General features: G+C 41.6%; 1 protein-coding gene across 1 annotated transcript; it reads left to right on the forward strand.

Moving 5' to 3' along the window:
- Positions 1–11,591: 11,591 nt before the first annotated feature.
- Positions 11,592–14,174, forward strand: TLR5 (toll like receptor 5). Its single transcript, XM_035892482.1, has one exon. It carries the CDS (start codon positions 11,592–11,594, stop codon positions 14,172–14,174), a length of 2,583 nt encoding a protein of 860 aa, XP_035748375.1.
- The last annotated feature ends 2,785 nt before the right edge of the window (positions 14,175–16,959 follow it).

The raw sequence follows: 16,959 nt of genomic DNA on the forward strand, positions 1-16,959 counted from the left end.
AGCCTACGGTTGTCCAGGTGTCTCCTGCCCTTTCCACCCTCTGCCTTTACTCTTTGAACCGCTAAGAAAGAAGATGTGTTATCCACCCCTGGGAGAATTTTTTTGCGCTTTGCATTTCTCAAAGGAGTATGTTATTTAGCATTTTTTTTTTTTTCCTCTCCTAAGGCAGACAAGGATTGGTACGCTAGTTTTATGGGAAAAAAACAGATCCATGGGGTATAACGTTCCTAAAAGGCACAAAGGCATCCGAGGTAGGACTTGATGAGGCACAGGCTCACCTGCACCTGATCCTGGAAGAGTCCAGCTTGCTGGATGTCAGCAGGGTTCCCCACCCCTCGCCTCAGCCTTCGAGCACAAAACATTTTGCTTTTGCAGATACCCAGCAATGCCCGAGTCTGACAGGGCTGATTCGTCAGCTTCTAATCCAGCTGACGTTGCATGGGTGTTTTGATGTCGGCATGCTTCTAGCTCAGACCCAGCCCAAAACGCAGCAGTGGCTGCTGCTTTGTTTTAAAATGGAGTGGTGAATTGTTACTGTACACCTTTCATTCGGTGGCTTATGGCTAGGAGTTTCACTCAGGTCATGGGAGAGTTCATTCAACTCCATCGTCTGCCTGAGGGCAAATGAGAGATATGTCTTCCTCCTAATTGGCAGCAGACTCGCTCTGGCAGTCTTCAGCTTCCTTTTGAAGCTATGTCATCGTGGGAGAACTTCTAGAAGGCGACTGAGATGGTAAGAGGCGGGAACTAGAGGGGAGGGCAAGAAGGGCCTCCAGGCTGTTCTCTCAGGATGGTTTCTGGGTTGAACATGTGTGTAGTCATCAGAATATGGAATCTGCCCAGAGCAGATCTCCTCCCTCCCCTCCCCTGGCCCCCATACAAAGCATCCCCCAGCCCCCTCATTAGGCTGAAACACGTATTTCGATTTAGCAAATCTTGAACGTTACTCACTCAGTTGGAAAAGCTGTAACAGAAGAGGAGGAGAGTGCCTCCAGTCCAAAATAACCAATGCTTCCACAGTTAATGGGTATTTGTGAGATAAAAGGGTTTGGTATTGCACTGTGTAGAAACCAGAACTGAGTGTAGCTGCTTTACATGGTAGATTAATGCGCTAAATGAAAACATTGCTAGCTTTCTCTCCAGAAAGAGCTGGGTAGGGACAGAATTTAAAATATAACTTTCACGGGGGTTTCTGGTGTCTGACTGCAGGTCTTTTATTGATTCAGAAATCAGGTGCATATCTTTCCACATGCACTGTATGGAGTGTATAATTCAGTCTCCTGCTTCCACTCTAAATGCCTTTCCTGCAGGTTAGCCTGTGGCACAGCTATCCTTCTTGGTTGGGTTGGGACCATCTTGTACAAGGATAATGAGCAGATCAGGACCTGACCTGGGATACATATGCAGGTGAGCCCTAGGACTCTACTCCCATACTGTGAGTCAATGAAATAGCTAACTCGCCAACAGCCTCACACAGGAACTGTTTCAGAAAGGCTACTAGCTGCTTTTCTACCTTCTTCACGTGTTAGATCTCCTTTGCACATCAGGCTCCACAATACAAAGTCACATCAGCTATACTTGCAATTTTCACGTTTTTCTCCATCGGCAAGTTAAGACCTAACTCGGATTTATTCTGATCTAAGCCTGTTTCAAAGAAATTCAGAAGGTATCCTTTCAACATCTCCATTCCAGGGAAGAGTGGAGCGGGTTTCTAACTTCACTTAAATGCTGGGCAGATTGGCTGGCTGTCTCTCTTTTGTACTATATTTATGGTCCTTTTGTCACTGAACATTTGCAGCTTGTTATCTTTTGATTGCCTTTTTAAAACATACGCGCAAAGAACATGCTTATAACAGCAAAGATCTCTTTGTTATCGGTTGTTCCGTTTGGCTCCACGTATTTAGGCACCAGTCTCCATACTCTTTTAATAGTTCCTTAATAAATAATGTGCTCAGATTGGGTCCCAGGAGTGCAGGTGTGGCAACCATGCCATTTCCCCTCCACCTAGCCATTTAGTCATCTTCGCTGACTTCAGCTACCGAACCATTACTGCTGTTTTATGCCTGACCACTATTTCACAGGCATGACAGTGCTGATGAGCTTTATAAAAAGGTTTGCTTTGCAGGTAAGGCTGTACAGAGCTCTGCTTGTGACCCAAGGAGTTACAGTCTGAATGCTGCTTCTCCACTCACTGCTGCTTCCTCAAGAATTTGTGTCCCATCTGTGAAAGCTGGCCTCCTCTAAGTTAAAAACTCAGCTGTCATTCTTGAGAGTCCTTTCCTATTATCACTTTGATCTTTTCCAGGTGAGAGTTTTAATCCTGGCTGCTTCTAATTATCCTGCGAGCACAAAAAAACCCCATTTTGTCCCTGGGCTAAATCCACTTTGTGAAAAAGACAGTCTGAAATGATAGCTAAGAGGGAAGGGAAACTAACAGGAGGGAAACACTACTTCCTGGGAGTGGCCTAGACCAGGCAGTTATCACATGACAATTTTCAAAGAAAAAGCAAGTCAACATGGATTCAGGGTGTGAGACAGGAATACCTGAGTGGTGACTGTGACCACCCCGGGGTGGTTTGTGCAGCTTTGAACAAGCGTCTCTGCTGGGAAACAACCGTAGCACCGAGTTGAAAAAAAAAAAAAAAACCAAACACGGGAATTTTCACTGTCTTCACTGAAGCTTCCAGAAGTTAATTTCCTTATGCTCTTCCAGGTCCTAAGAAACCTTGCTGGTCCTCTTCTCAAGCCTAGCTGAGGGTCTCTCTGCCTCCATCATCCCCTGTCGGGCACAGGGGTGGAGGAGCCTGGGCTGCCCTGGGGCTGGCAGATGACCAGTGCCCAGTGCTGGGGCGCTTCACTGGAACAGCCAGCCCAGCGGGCTGCGCAGGCAGGGAGAAGAGCATGCTGGTTCTGCTCGGGAGGGAGATGCTCAAAGCAGTGCTAGCAGCTAAAAACAACTGAGCTGGGACCAGGGGCTGCAGTCTGGGGCGACAGCACCCTCCCTGTGCCTATACAGTTTACTTCTGTCCCCCAGAGAAATAGCCCAAGGCATGTTTTAGTCTATACTTCCAGGTTTATTTTCCCATCCTTCTGGAGACTGCTTTCTTTTAAAGATCTGTTATAATATAGTAAGAATAGAGGAATCACAGTCTTTGCGTGTCCACATCTCATCATATAATCTGAGGGGACATCAAAACAAATAAATACAGATAGAGCTAGATGATGAACAGGAACTCAATTATTACATCCCGTAGATAGCTTCTGATTACACAAACCAGTGGCTTTTTTTTATGATCCTTCTGCTATGTCAGGTCATTAAATGCCTTATTGTTTTAGGTTTTTCCCATCAATGATAGGAACTGTCACAGTACTCACTTGCCTTATAACATGCTTCCTGATTTTAAGTTGGAAAATGCTGTATTTGAGTTAAGCATCCTAGCAGCTTAAGGGAGAGGCTGAAGGGGTGGGAAGGGGCACGTTCATTAATCATCCGATGAATGAAATTGTTTCTTTTTTAGATTGTAACTGACTAGAGGGGCCCCATGAAAGAAAGTGTGTTTATACTGCGCAGCTTTTTATGAGCACAAACGCATACATTATGATGGCTTAGAGCCTGGGCAAAAGCTTGGAGCTTTATTTTTGTTTCAGTAAGTAGATTTGATCTAATCAGATAACAGCAGCAGTACAAATTTTTACAATAGCGGTTGGCCTTTATCTGGCCAGTCTAAGAACAAAGGCTTACTGTTTGTGATATATCTTTCAAGATCTTTTTTATGGCCTAGATAAATATTATAAACAAACTCCTTGTCAGCAGGCTTTCTGTTAGGTTAAAAGAAAAAGGGTGCTCTTTGAAGGTCTTTGGGTTTTTTTTCTGAGAAATACAAATAGTCCTTCACAGTCAGTGTGTATCACCAGCCTCTGGGAAGGATGCCCATAATTGTTGCCATGAGTGAAGAAAAGACTAATGATATTAGGGTATTAGACAAGGACATTTTACTTGTTCTGCACTTTCTCCAAGAAGTAGCAGTGACTCTTCATTCCCTATAGAATTGTGAGATGTGAATATATAGGGAGAACTGAAGAGGGAGTCTTTTTCATTTGGATGGCAGGAAGGCACCCAAGAATTGAAGAACGAGATCGAGACACATTTGTCTATTTGGGTGGATTTCAGTAGGTTGGCAGTAGATAGGAGCCAAGCCCCCAAAATCTGATCCAAAAGGCCCTTGCTTCAGTCATAAACCCACATGGCACCACCATTGCTGCTGCTGCTCCCAGGACGTGTAAGCCATTTCACAGGAGCACCCTAGGGTGAGGAGCCTTGCACAGTGATTGCAGATGTTGTGGAGATCATGGCGCATGGAGCACTTATAGCAGAGCTGCAGCTTTGGGTCTAGTGCGGGGCATACTAGCCATGGGACATTTTCTTTCAAACTTTAGCCAAGGAAGGGAGAGGTCTCTGGTATTATAACCCAGTTAGACCATTAAAGGAAGTGGAAGACCTGAGTACTTAGCCTTCCTCAGTCTAAGAAGCTTCAGCCTGGTTCTCACTCAGAGAAACTGCTTTAACCACGGGGCTGTAAGCACGTAGGTATGTTAGGTAACAGTACCTTATAGCTCCCCTGCAGAAGCTTGACTGTGCAAACAAGAATGTGAGAGCTATGAGGATTTTTTGCTGAGCAGGGGTTGGAAGATAAACTCCTTGAATTATTTCAGAATGGAACATTGCTTGCTTGATTTTGGTTGTTTAATCCAAAACACTAGTTCAGCTAAAATCTGTAACCAGACTTCATCTTTAGAGCCTAGTGTTGTCCATATGTGCCTCTGGCATAATGTTGCACCCAATCAGTATTCCCCTTGTTTTGCAGAATTGGAGAACTATAGTTAACTCCTCAGTTCTTTTAGCATCTCCTTCCGCTTTGAGGTACCAGTTTCCAAAGTTACAGCCTCTAGCCTCGATAGCTTTGACCCATTCTCAGAAAACCTGAAAGTCATAGGTAACCAGCCCAACTGTTCCAGGTGCTTTAGAGGAAGTCTCAGCCCTGTGACATATAAAAAACAGGGACACGTTTCCATTCTTTGCAGTGGGGTTTGCTTGTTATTCTCCTCTTTTTTTGTGGTTTGTTTTTTTTTTTTTTTTTTCCAAGTCTGCTTCATTCTGTGTGGGTGTTTCCACAGAAAGGTCAATGCCATCCAAATAAGACAGAAGCTGCACTAGCCATGAACCAGGGATAGGGCACATAATTGAGTGTGCACTACATTAAGTTTGTGCATGCTTTCTAGTCTTCATTCTGAGACTTTGATCAGGGGTTACTTTCTGACTGGGCAGCTAACATCCAAAATTTCCCAGGCAGACAAGTTAAGTCTTACCTTTACATCCAGACTAAATAGCAATGTGGAAAGAGGGCAGATGCAGTAGGTCATACTCATGTAGGAGTTAAACCCCATTTATACGCTGGTGCACTTGGTCCATGCCTAAGCTGAAGTACAGTGAAAAGAGAAAGGGACTGAAGAAAAGAAGATGGAGATGGGAACTGAGATCATTCATTGACGTATCAAGTGTCAGGTCAGGAGTAGAGTCTTGCATAGGCTCCTGCAGCCCTTCTGGGTTGGCTCAGCCATCCCACACTGCTAAACTGTGAGATACCATTTCAACCCCTAAGTGCCAACAAGCTGTCTGTGTTTGTTGTATCTTACAGCTCAGCTTTGTCCTGTCAGCATGGCTGAGTGGTAATAGACTGTTGTATCTACCATAACGCCTTTCTTGGAGCCATTCCAAGCACCTTATACACCACATGGCCAAAGATCAGTTACAGATATACAAAGATTGGGTATTTAAACTTTAATACTATCAGAACGTGAACATTTTCCTAACATTTGTTCCCAAAAGTAAACTGGGTTTGAAAGAGGAAGGAGAAGAGAGAAAAAAGAAGGGGTTTCTTTGACTTTGTCAGGATTCTTGTTCCAGAACTTGTGGACTGAATCAAGAGCCCTTTGAAATCCCAGAGTCCTCCTAGCCGAGATTATCTATACTGAGTCAGGCTTAACCTGAAACTAAGCAAAAATGCCCTCACTTACCCAAAGGTTCCAAACTCTTCCTGTTCATTGCTTCCCTTTCCCAGTGGCTCTTCCATGCCCATGTGCTTTGTACTTGCAGCTGATTTCTGTACTGATTGTGTTGGTGAGCGCTGCACTTTGCCAGCTTCTGGCAAAAAGATCTGGGGTTACCTGACTCTTCTAGGAATTGGTTAGTCCCTTGTCCCAAAGGGATTTAACAACTGACTGTTGCTTCTGATCTGGGAAGGACATGCTGCAACCTTTGACGGTAATGTTGGATGCCATGTAGAGGCACAGTATACCAGAACAATTTCATACTAAGAACATACCTATTTCAAGCAGAATTCGGAAGCTGTATACGGGCAGCCCCCAATTCATTATATCACATCTGTAAACATGTCTATTCCTATCAGGCAGGATAGCTACTCTGGTGAACATGAGAGGGACAGAAGTTGGCAAGAATGTATTTATATTAGTGTCTAACATTCAGAAGCAAAACATTTGAAATGACATCATTTTCTATACAGAAACATCTATTAGATTTGAAACCGGAGAATTATTTCAAATCTTAGAATTTGCCAGAAGGCAGAAGTATGGCACCAGTCTGTCTAGAAACTTATTCATAAACACTGCTGCAAACTCAACATAGTCTAGGTTAGGTGAATATAAGACAGTCTCTCTTCAGTTAGCTGGAGTCTGGCTTACACATATAGGTGTTGGCTTAAATATATTTTCAAAACATGCACAAGAAAAGTTGTACACTAATGATGAAAGCAGTGTGCATATCAAATTTAAAGTTAAACCAGTGTAATTTTATACACAAACACATCTCACTATAAAAAAAAAAGGGGGGGGACGACAATTAAGATGGTCTTTGGCTCTTCAGTGCCTAATGTTTTTGGGTATAGAGGGGAGAAAAGAGGACTGTCTTCTTTGCGTTGATTTTACAGGCAAGAAATACACCCTGAAGTTGTTTAATCCTGTCTTTCTTTCTTCCCTTCCTCTGGTGAGCTTTTGTGCTACCTGTGATAACCAGTCGTGTTTCACCAAAAGACATCAGGGTAACAGCAGCACTCATGCAGGCTCCAAGTGAGCTCTCACATCTTGATGTCCAAACACCAAAGCCCTTAGCTATGGAGCTAAAGAGGAAAAAAAGCCTTCCAACTTGGCAGTAGGATTAAGGTTTATCCCTTAATCCTAAAGCAGGCTTGCGGCAATTAGAGATGAGATTCTCACACACTCCTCAAAAGCTACTGCTACCTTTATTATACCCTACTCATATGTGATTCAGTGACCTACAGAAAATGGCCTGGATGTTTTTGTGAAAATGACCATGAGCAAAATATTTACTTTTTTTTTCTTTTTTTTGGTGCAGATAATGAAAAATTTACCAGCTTTACCTCTGTCTTTACCTTTTTATCCACTGACAACATCCTAAACACCTAAATGACCGGTGTTTTTGGTCACCGGATTTTATCTTTGTGCAATTATTTCAAGCAATATGCATTTGTGGTGGGCACACAATTCCTCTGGATGAGTCATCATCTAGGAAAAATCTCCTTTGGAGGGTATCATAGTCGCTGCAGTAGGTTACTGAAAAGATTTTTAAACTCTTTAAATTGTATCGATGATTATATCGGACTGATCTTCTCTAGAGTCCACCCAGATAGCCAGCGCCTCCACTGCTTGGTTCCCCAAAAGCTATGGTTGATGGCTGAGAACCATTTAGGCCCACTGCTCATTTTCAGCAGTACAAATGGTACGCACTGGCATGTGCTGGTTCGTATTTGGCCTAGGGTTATGTGGCAGACGCATGGAAGGCTGCTGAAGAAAGTAAGCGTGCTACTGAATGCTTGCACAAGACCACTTCTGAGACCAAAATTTTCCTTTCAGATGACTCTCTTTAAAAGCGAGCAAATACTCTCAGCCAACAGCAAGGACAAGAGCAGGCTATGTTACCTGTTCTTTATGTGGACTCCAGTGCATTTTTGTTAGGGGGTGTGGAAAGGGGAATGGCAAGCGCTTTCTAACTCTCCATGGGAGAGTTGTTACTCTAACTTCTTTCCTGGCTTGTGCACATTAAAAAGGAGACAGTCTTAGTCTTCCTCTTCAGCTATACTTCAGGCCCTGCTTACTGACAGCCTCCGTGGATATCCTAAGGTGTACACAGCTGTGCCCAGATGGACAGGCAGTGCTACAACATCCACTCTCAGGTACTATCGGTTCCCTTCCTTTTTTGCTGTGCTAGTGAAGGTTTCTAGGCAATTTAAAACCAAGTTAACTGAGTTTTTTAAAAAGTTAGTACAATAGCGTAGGTCAGTCCCAGACAACTCAAAGCATCTGCATCGGCCTCCCTGATCCAGACGCTCACTTCCTGAGGAGGCTGAGACCGGAGCTCGAGTATTTGCATTCTGTATGCACTCACTCGCTGCCTTTAGATCTAGGTAGAATATCCACCCTGCACTGTAAAAGTGCTTTCCATTGCCCATAAACATACCCTGCTTAGGACTTCCCACATCCTAAAAGCATTTTCTGCATCTTTCCTCCCCGTCTGACTTTTTCCCTTCCTTTTACTGCTTTCCCCTTCTGACATCAATGCAGTAGAAGGAAACAAAATCTCCCATGCTGAGCTCTGGTTCTCTAAACTTCATTGCTCCAGTTTTCAATAATGAATGAAGCATTTACACATCCCTTCATCTCCATGTCCATGCACAAGCACATAACTGAATGGGTTGATCATCATTTTGTGGGAAGAATATTCTTCCCAAAGGGTTTTAGGTGCTAATGTACAATGGTGAAGGGTTGTATAAAATGCTACATGGAGGGATTCTGTTAAATTAAAGATCTTTGCTGTCCTCATGAGAGCAGTAAGAGGCATTACTTACTGGCAGCATCCTCCTCTTGCTCATGGAGGGTCAAGAATCAGGGGAAAAAGTAGTAATTTATACAGGAAAAAAATGAGGGAGCAAAGAGTTTACAAATGAAATCTTCCTTGTCACCAAACCAGAATGGACGTGGAGTGTAACTGTTAAGAGGTTGTTAGAGACTTCTTTAACTTACAAGAACATGGAAAAGCAGGTAAGTGTAAAAGCAAATGTGGCTAGAAATATTTCACCATTTTCTTATTTTCTAATAATAAAACTACATTTTAAAATCTAAAACCAACAATATTTTCTATTCTTCCACTCTATAAACGTTTTGAGCTTTTGCTTGTGGTAAGTTGATACACGTCTATTAAATTTTGACTTCAAAGTACTTTCTATTTGTCACTGTCTTTGGTGATGCTGTGATTTTGTCCAAACTAAAAACCAGCCATAGCATTTGGACAAATGCAAGGAATGGAAATGTAAATGTCTCAAAGATAAATGTAATTTAAAGCTATTTGTGCTAAGTGTATTACGGTGTCAACAAGAACCACTGTAATAGTTAACAAATAATAACAGGGAAACTTGGTGTTTTGTTTTCATGGTTCAAGCAAAGAGAAAAGTAAAAAGCAAACAAGATCTGGAATGACCTGCTGTATGTTTAGTTGTGTCTTTTTTAATAATCTACAACATTTTGTAGTCACAAAGACAAACATTACATATGTTACTGTTTATAATGTCCCGTTTTAGCAGTGTGTGCTAGGTCAAAAAAGAGGGTAGAAAACACAATTATTTTCTAGTACTAGGAATTATTCTCTGTAGATGAAGTTAAAATCTCTTAACAAAATTCTGATACTCACTGTCTGTAATTTGCTTTTCTTTACAGCACATCCTAAATTCCTTAGTGAGACAAAATGTGAAGGAAATTTGAATGCCAGGACTTCAGAATTCAGCACTCCATCCTATATTCGTAATCTCTTTTACTTTAAAGAATTGGATCTTGTCCCAAAACCATGAAATTGTCTTAAAAAAATGACAAGATTAGTATTTTAAGTTGCAAGGTATGTGTGTCTCCCACTTGGTCTTTGAGCCTCTAGGGTGAAAATTTGCAGACTCACCCTAGTAGTCGCAGTTGTTACAAGTTAAGGTTTTAGTATAATCAGATGACTTTGAGAACATCACCAAAAATGTTAGGTATAGTGAGATTGTGTCAGTTATGAGATTCGATGGTACCGTAATATCCTTGTACTTCCTATTTAGCAGATTAAGTCTCTAAAAAAGGCTGCTCTTTCACTTGGTATTTGCAATGGGAATATCATAGTGGTTTCTACTGACATACTTTTTTATTTCCCAGAAATCACTTTGTGTGATAGCAACAAGCATAAGAGGATTCTAACTCAAGTGCAATATTCTGCATAGAATTTTGTACTTGTGCTTTAAAGAAGCAGTGTGCTTAAATCAATACAATAGTTAGCAGGGTTTACCTCCTTTTAATTACAGGCTCAAAGCTCAACTTTTTTCCTGTCTGAAGTAGGATTTATTTTGCAGACTTTAGATGGACATTGGGGGTTCGGTTCCACAAGGATTTACACTTACCAGTTGTTAAGCAGATTGTGCTGGAGGTCACAAAAACTCTTCCAGTGGGTTGTCATTTCATTTCAATAAATGCTTTTATAAAAGCAGAGGCAGATGGTTGCAAACTTAGTTGGAAGTTTCTTTTAAACTACAGTACGCAACCAACCAGTTTAAGGCTAACAATTTGCTCTGTTCTTTACCACACTCAATAAAAAAGACCTTCCTCGCTTTGAAGAGCTTTTTGTTTCAGATAAAGAGAGAGACAGGCAGACAGCATAATGCAAGGAAAATCCAGAGTGGGAATAAATTAATAAATTAATTCATCAGCGAGCTGCATAAATTATGTTATGCACCTTTTTGTGTAACTTAGGAATTTACAGTTCAGAAAATGAAGTTTTTCACACATGAAATCTTGCAGCACAGTTTCAGGCTACCAAGTTTTTTCTTTTCTTTCACTGTTAGCCTTGTTCCTGCCTATACGTTCAAAACTATTTTACAACCCTTTCAAGAACAACTTCACATTGCAGCGTTAATCTGAGGCTCAAGGAGCCCCAAAAGAGGTGCCCCTTTTAAAAATTCATGGCTGTTCGGCACTTCCATGTGACAGCAATCTGAATTCCAAATAGCACGATTGCCTGCACAAGGAAGAGCAGCGTTGGCCTGCTCTGTTGAGATGACTGGATGACTGTGCTTTTCTTTGGTAATCCAAACTGTTTAAACCTGTCTGGGTAACTGATTAAGGAATTAAGCTAATACACCAGCATTATCAGTTCCATGAGGCAAATTAAATAGCTAAGCCAAGATTTTCACACGTACCTAGTGGGATTTTGGTGCCGCCCTTAAGGTACCTAAAGGAGGGTTACTTTTCAGGTCGTAGGAGGTACTCGTGTCTCTCGGGGACCCATCTTCTGACCAGCCAGCCTATCAGATGATGCCTGTTAGACGTCAGAGAAAGGATAAATTCCAAATCACTGGTAATTTTTAGCGTGATGTTAGTCTTTCATTCTGCAACTGTTAAAAACGTGCTCTACAACTTACTGCATAGATTGCCAACTACATTAATGCTTACTATTTTCACTTTTTTCACATAGATTCGTGATGTTACATCAACAGCTAGTACTTGTCTTTGGAATATTGCTAGCTAGTAATGTATGTGCATTTAGACACTGTTATTCAGAAGCCCAAGTCTCCCTGTATTATTCCTGCAACCTCACAGATATTCCACTTGTGCCAAAGGATACGGTGAAACTTGTGCTAACTTCCAACTATATCAGACAAGTGACTGCAACTTCGTTTCCACTGCTGGAGTACTTGTTGGTGTTGGAAATCGGAACGCAGTGTGTCTATCCTCTTACCATAGGAAAAGGAGCTTTCAGGAACCTGCCAAACCTCCATGTCTTAGACTTGGGATTCAATCGGATTCTTCAACTGGATCTTGATGCTTTTGTGGGCTTGCCAAGTCTGACTGTACTCCGTCTGTATCAGAACTACCTTGGAGATTCCATCCTGGAGGAACGTTACTTTCAAGATTTAAGCTCGTTAGAAGAATTGGATCTTTCAGGGAACCAAATCACAAAACTTCAGCCACATCCCTTATTTTATAATCTAACAGTCTTGAAAACTGTGAACCTGAAATTCAACAAGATAGCCAACCTGTGTGAAAGCAATCTTACCAGCTTCCGAGGAAAACACTTTTTCTTTTTTAGTCTTCGTTCTAATAATTTGTACAAGACAGATGAAATGGCCTGGGCCAAATGCCCAAATCCTTTCAGAAATATTACATTTAACTCACTAGACCTTAGTGACAATGGCTGGAACATACAAAAATTCCAATATCTCTTTACAGCCATTAAAGGGACTCAGATAAGTTCTTTAATATTTAGCTCTCATATAATGGGTTCGGGATTTGGCTTTAATAATGTAAAAAATCCAGGTAATGACACGTTTGCAGGACTAGCAAGAAGTAATCTTCATTCGCTTGATATTTCAAATGGTTACATTTTCTCTCTCAATTCTTTAATCTTTCGAAGTCTTGGTAATCTGGAATTGCTGAACCTTTTCAAAAACAAGATAAATCAAATCCAAAGGCAAGCATTTTTTGGCTTGGGAAACCTAAAAACTCTCAACCTCTCAAGTAATCTTTTAGGCGAGCTGTACGATTATACTTTTGAAGGTCTACATAGCATCATGTATATTGATTTACAGCAAAATCATATTGGGGCAATTGGTGAAAAATCATTCAGTAACTTAGTAAGTCTGAAAACAATTGATCTCCGAGACAACGCCATTAAAAAACTCCCTTTGTTTCCACATCTGACCTCTGCCTTTTTAGGTGACAATAAGCTAATGTCTGTAGTTGGCACAGCAATAGCAGCAACATACCTTGAATTAGAAAGAAATTGGTTGGCAAACCTTGGTGACCTGTATATTCTTTTCCAAGTTCCAGATGTGCAGTACATCTTCTTAAAACAGAATCGCTTCTCTTACTGTGTGAAAAGTCATAATGTTATAGAAAATAATCAGTTAATCTATATGGATCTAGGCGAAAATATGTTACAGCTTGTGTGGGAGAGACATTTATGTTTGGATGTGTTCAGGGCACTGTCCAAACTTCAGGTTCTACATCTGAATAACAACTACCTTAGTGCACTTCCACAAGAGATTTTTAGAGGTCTAACATCTCTAAAAAGGCTTAATTTAGCTTCCAACCTACTGTCTCATCTTTCTCCTGGGCTTTTTCCACGAAGCCTAACAAACCTAAACTTATCTGGAAACCAGCTTTTTTCCCCTGAGCCGGAAGTCTTTATGACTTTGAGTATTCTGGATATAACACATAATAAGTATGTCTGTGATTGTACTTTAAAGAGCCTACTAGCGTGGCTAAATGAAACCAATGTAACCCTGGCTGGCTCACAATCTGACAGGTACTGCGTATACCCACCTGCATTTGCAGGGGTACCGCTCTCGTCTCTGATATATGATGGTTGTGATGAAGATGAACTCCAGCAGCAACTCAGGTTCTCAGTATTCGTCTTCACCTCTATCACTCTTCTAATATTTCTGATGGCAGTTATCATTTTTACTCGCTGTCGGGGGATTTGTTTTGTCTGGTATAAAACTATCACAAAAAAAATTATAGACAGCCATCCACACGTAGCAGATAAAAGCAAATACAGGTATGATGCGTATTTGTGCTACAGCAAAAATGACTTTGAATGGGTCCAGAATTCTTTGCTAAAGCACCTGGATTCACAGTATTTTGATAAAAACAGATTTGCCTTGTGCTTTGAGGAAAGAGATTTCTTGCCTGGGGAAGAACATATCAACAATATTCGTGATGCCATTTGGAACAGCAGGAAAACTATTTGCATTGTGACCAGGCAGTTTCTGAAAGATGGGTGGTGCGTGGAAGCCTTTAATTTTGCCCAGAGCAGGTACTTTTGTGATCTGAAAGATGTCCTCATTATGGTAGTGGTTGGGTCACTTTCTCAGTATCAACTGATGAAACACAAACCCATCCGAAACTTTTTACAAAGGAGTCGCTATTTGCGGTGGCCTGAAGATTATCAAGATATAGACTGGTTTTTAAATAACCTTTCTTGCCAAATTCTGAAGGAAAAAAAAGTGCGAAGGAAAGCCAGCGGTATAGAGCTGCAGACTGTAGCAACGCTCTCGCATTGATAGTGTGTGGGTTGCTGGCTTTCTAAATATCCCATTTCCAGCTGTGCCACGGCAGGAATAAACAGAAGTTTGCTTCATCTTTCCTTGAAAAAGCAGGTAGAAAGATAAATATTCCAGTGTAAAAGATACTAAACACCGACAAGCTTGAAAGCAACCAGCAAATATACAAAAGTGCAATTATTATATGGACCATGATGCACATTTTCAGAAGAATTAAATGAATCACAGATGCTTCACATCTTAGATGCTCAGCTTCAGACACCTTAGTCCTGATTTTCAGAGTACTACTTATTGACAGGTCTGGTTCAGTTAGAGAAGGATGCCCATGGTTGTTTATTTAAGAAGAGCCCATGGTACGGTACGGGAGTGACCAAGTATGCTTTCATGTATGGCCTAGCCTGGCCATCGGTTCATGGATTACTTAACTCCTGTGTTTTCTGAACTGTGTAACTTTTCAGGCTCTGCTTCAAAGTAGAATCAGTGTTTTGCACCTTTATGCTTTAAATTGGTGTAACGCAGATTTAATTTATTTGTTTTCTACTCAATTAGCCTCAGCTTCTCAACTGGAACGTACAAACTTTGAACTTCATTCATCCCTTTCTCCTCCACAACTTCTCTGCTTGGTGGTAAAATTACAGTCATCGGTCTGCTTCATTTGATGCTGTTTCAGCCTGGTGCTTTTTCAGTTGAGCTGCCTCCTGCCCTGCAGAGAGGAACAGGTAACCCCTTCAGATCTGAAGCAAGCCTGGGCTTGAAAAGCAAACAAGAAACTACCTCAGTAGCCATGCAGGCTGTACACCGGTGACATGGCCAACAGCCCAGTGACTGCCAGACAGCTTTTGCATTCTGGGAGTGGAAAGTACAAACGACTGGTGTGGAATTTGGGTTGTTCTCTGTACATCCTCTGTCCTGATCAGTCCTAAGGTGTTTTTTTGCTTCTATTGAAATGTTTTTCTGGAGTCATTAATGCTTGGTCCTCTCTTACCTCTCTAATCGTTTTACCACTGTTCTTTCAGGCATGTGTCTTCAGGGGGTTGTTTGGGGTCATTTTAATAAACGTCTGACTCAGTGTTCACTGTTATAGAACCTGCACCTATTATTTCAATGGTGACATACTCCTTGAATGTACTGTTCATCTCAGTTTATACATTTAATCAACAAAAGCTTATCAAAATAATTTCAGTATGGCCTCAGCGAGCTTTTTGCTGTCGTGAGGAATCAGGAATGGAAGGTTTTCTAAGCTGTCTGTCTTGACCCTAGCTGCAAACAAATAATACCATCTTAACTATTTTGATGGAGATGAAAAAGTACAATCCACTTCACACGAATGCAGTTGTTTGAATATAGATGTGCCTGTGGCTGATGGAATTTACTGTTAGTGCACCGATAGACAGCATTTCTATTGATAAAATTACTACAGTAAAATACTACTTCCTTCTCAATCAGTGTAGTCATTCCGGAACAGAAAAGAGCTAAAGCTTGGAAAATTTTCCAGGCGGCAGTGAGAACAGATGGGAAAAGGGACTGGACTCTGCTGATGCAGCCCCGGGTGTCGCTGTTGGCTCAGGTAAGAGCTGGGGCTTCCCAAAATCCTCCTGCCTCCATCCACTGCAGCTGCTGGCAGCAGGGACAAGATGCGGCTGCAGAGGGAGGTCTGAAAAAGAACCAGCACCCCTGGCTTCCCGGAGCCCCCCCCGGGGGCTGGCAGAAAAGCCACCACCTGCATTTCAACTCTCTTACAGTTCTCTGAAAATGTCCAATCTTTTTCCTATTTTTTCCCCCAACCAGTGCAAATATTTATAGGTATCCTTTAAAGACAGAGGTCATACCAGGGAGTATTTCCCACTAAAAATCACTGACAGGTAGCCAAAGCGGGAATTAATCCATACAACGAAGATCATGTGCAGGTCTAGGCTGTTAGCCTGCAGATCTGTGCATGGTGTAAGAGAGGGGACTTGAGCATACTTAAGAAATTATATTTAAATGAATGTCACAAAACATTTTTGGTCAAGTGTTAGTTGAGAGCCCTCTCCGGTTAGGACCTTACTGTGTACTTACAAGACACTCCTGTCGCTTCAGATACTTAAAACTTACTTCTGCTAACTGATGTATGCAGGAATGTCAAGCAGATACAGAGATTACCAAGATGGCTTTAACCAAGGCTTTTCCATTTTGTTTGAAATGCTTCTGACTAATGCCACTGGTAGGAGGTGGCTACGTAAAACCTGCATTTATTTCAGTCTTTGGAAAGGTCTGACTTTTTACACAGAGGTTTTAATAAACCCTTTGGATGGAATTTTATTGTCTGCCTCTGTGCTTATATACCATTTTGGAAACTTAAAGAGCTCAAACCTGTGTCAGGAGCAGCTGGGAAACTTCTTTCTACCACAGAGGCAGCTCAGAAACACATAAGTAGCCCAGCCCCTGCAAATTCTCTTGCAAGGGGTCTAACAAAAGGCAGTAAAGGGATTTTTGGCGAACGTGCTACTGAGCCATTCCTGATTGTGGAGTGATTTGCAGGCATATAAATAACTGCAGTGTGAAATTTTAAAGAGACCAGAAATAACTTTCTTTCTTTCTTTACTCACTGTGAAACCCCTCCAAGCCTGAGACTCTCAGGACAAATGCAGTTGGTACACTCTGACCTATACAATGAAAAATTGACTTAAAATAGATCATAGGATCCTGATCAACACCTCTGTAGGGTCACCGCTCCTTAAATGACAAAGCCTGGGGAATTGTCGAGAAAGGGCTTGTGCAGACTTTATACTCCTCTGCTCAGCAG

The sequence above is a fragment of the Egretta garzetta genome, unplaced genomic scaffold (genome assembly GCF_000687185.1).
Source record: "Egretta garzetta isolate BGI_Z169 unplaced genomic scaffold, ASM68718v1 scaffold130, whole genome shotgun sequence".
Lineage (NCBI taxonomy): Eukaryota > Metazoa > Chordata > Aves > Pelecaniformes > Ardeidae > Egretta > Egretta garzetta.

What these genes read in the sequence shown, in the direction of transcription:
- TLR5 (XM_035892482.1), top strand. Translation starts at nt 11,592, where the DNA reads ATGTTACATCAACAGCTAGTACTTGTCTTTGGAATATTGCTAGCTAGT.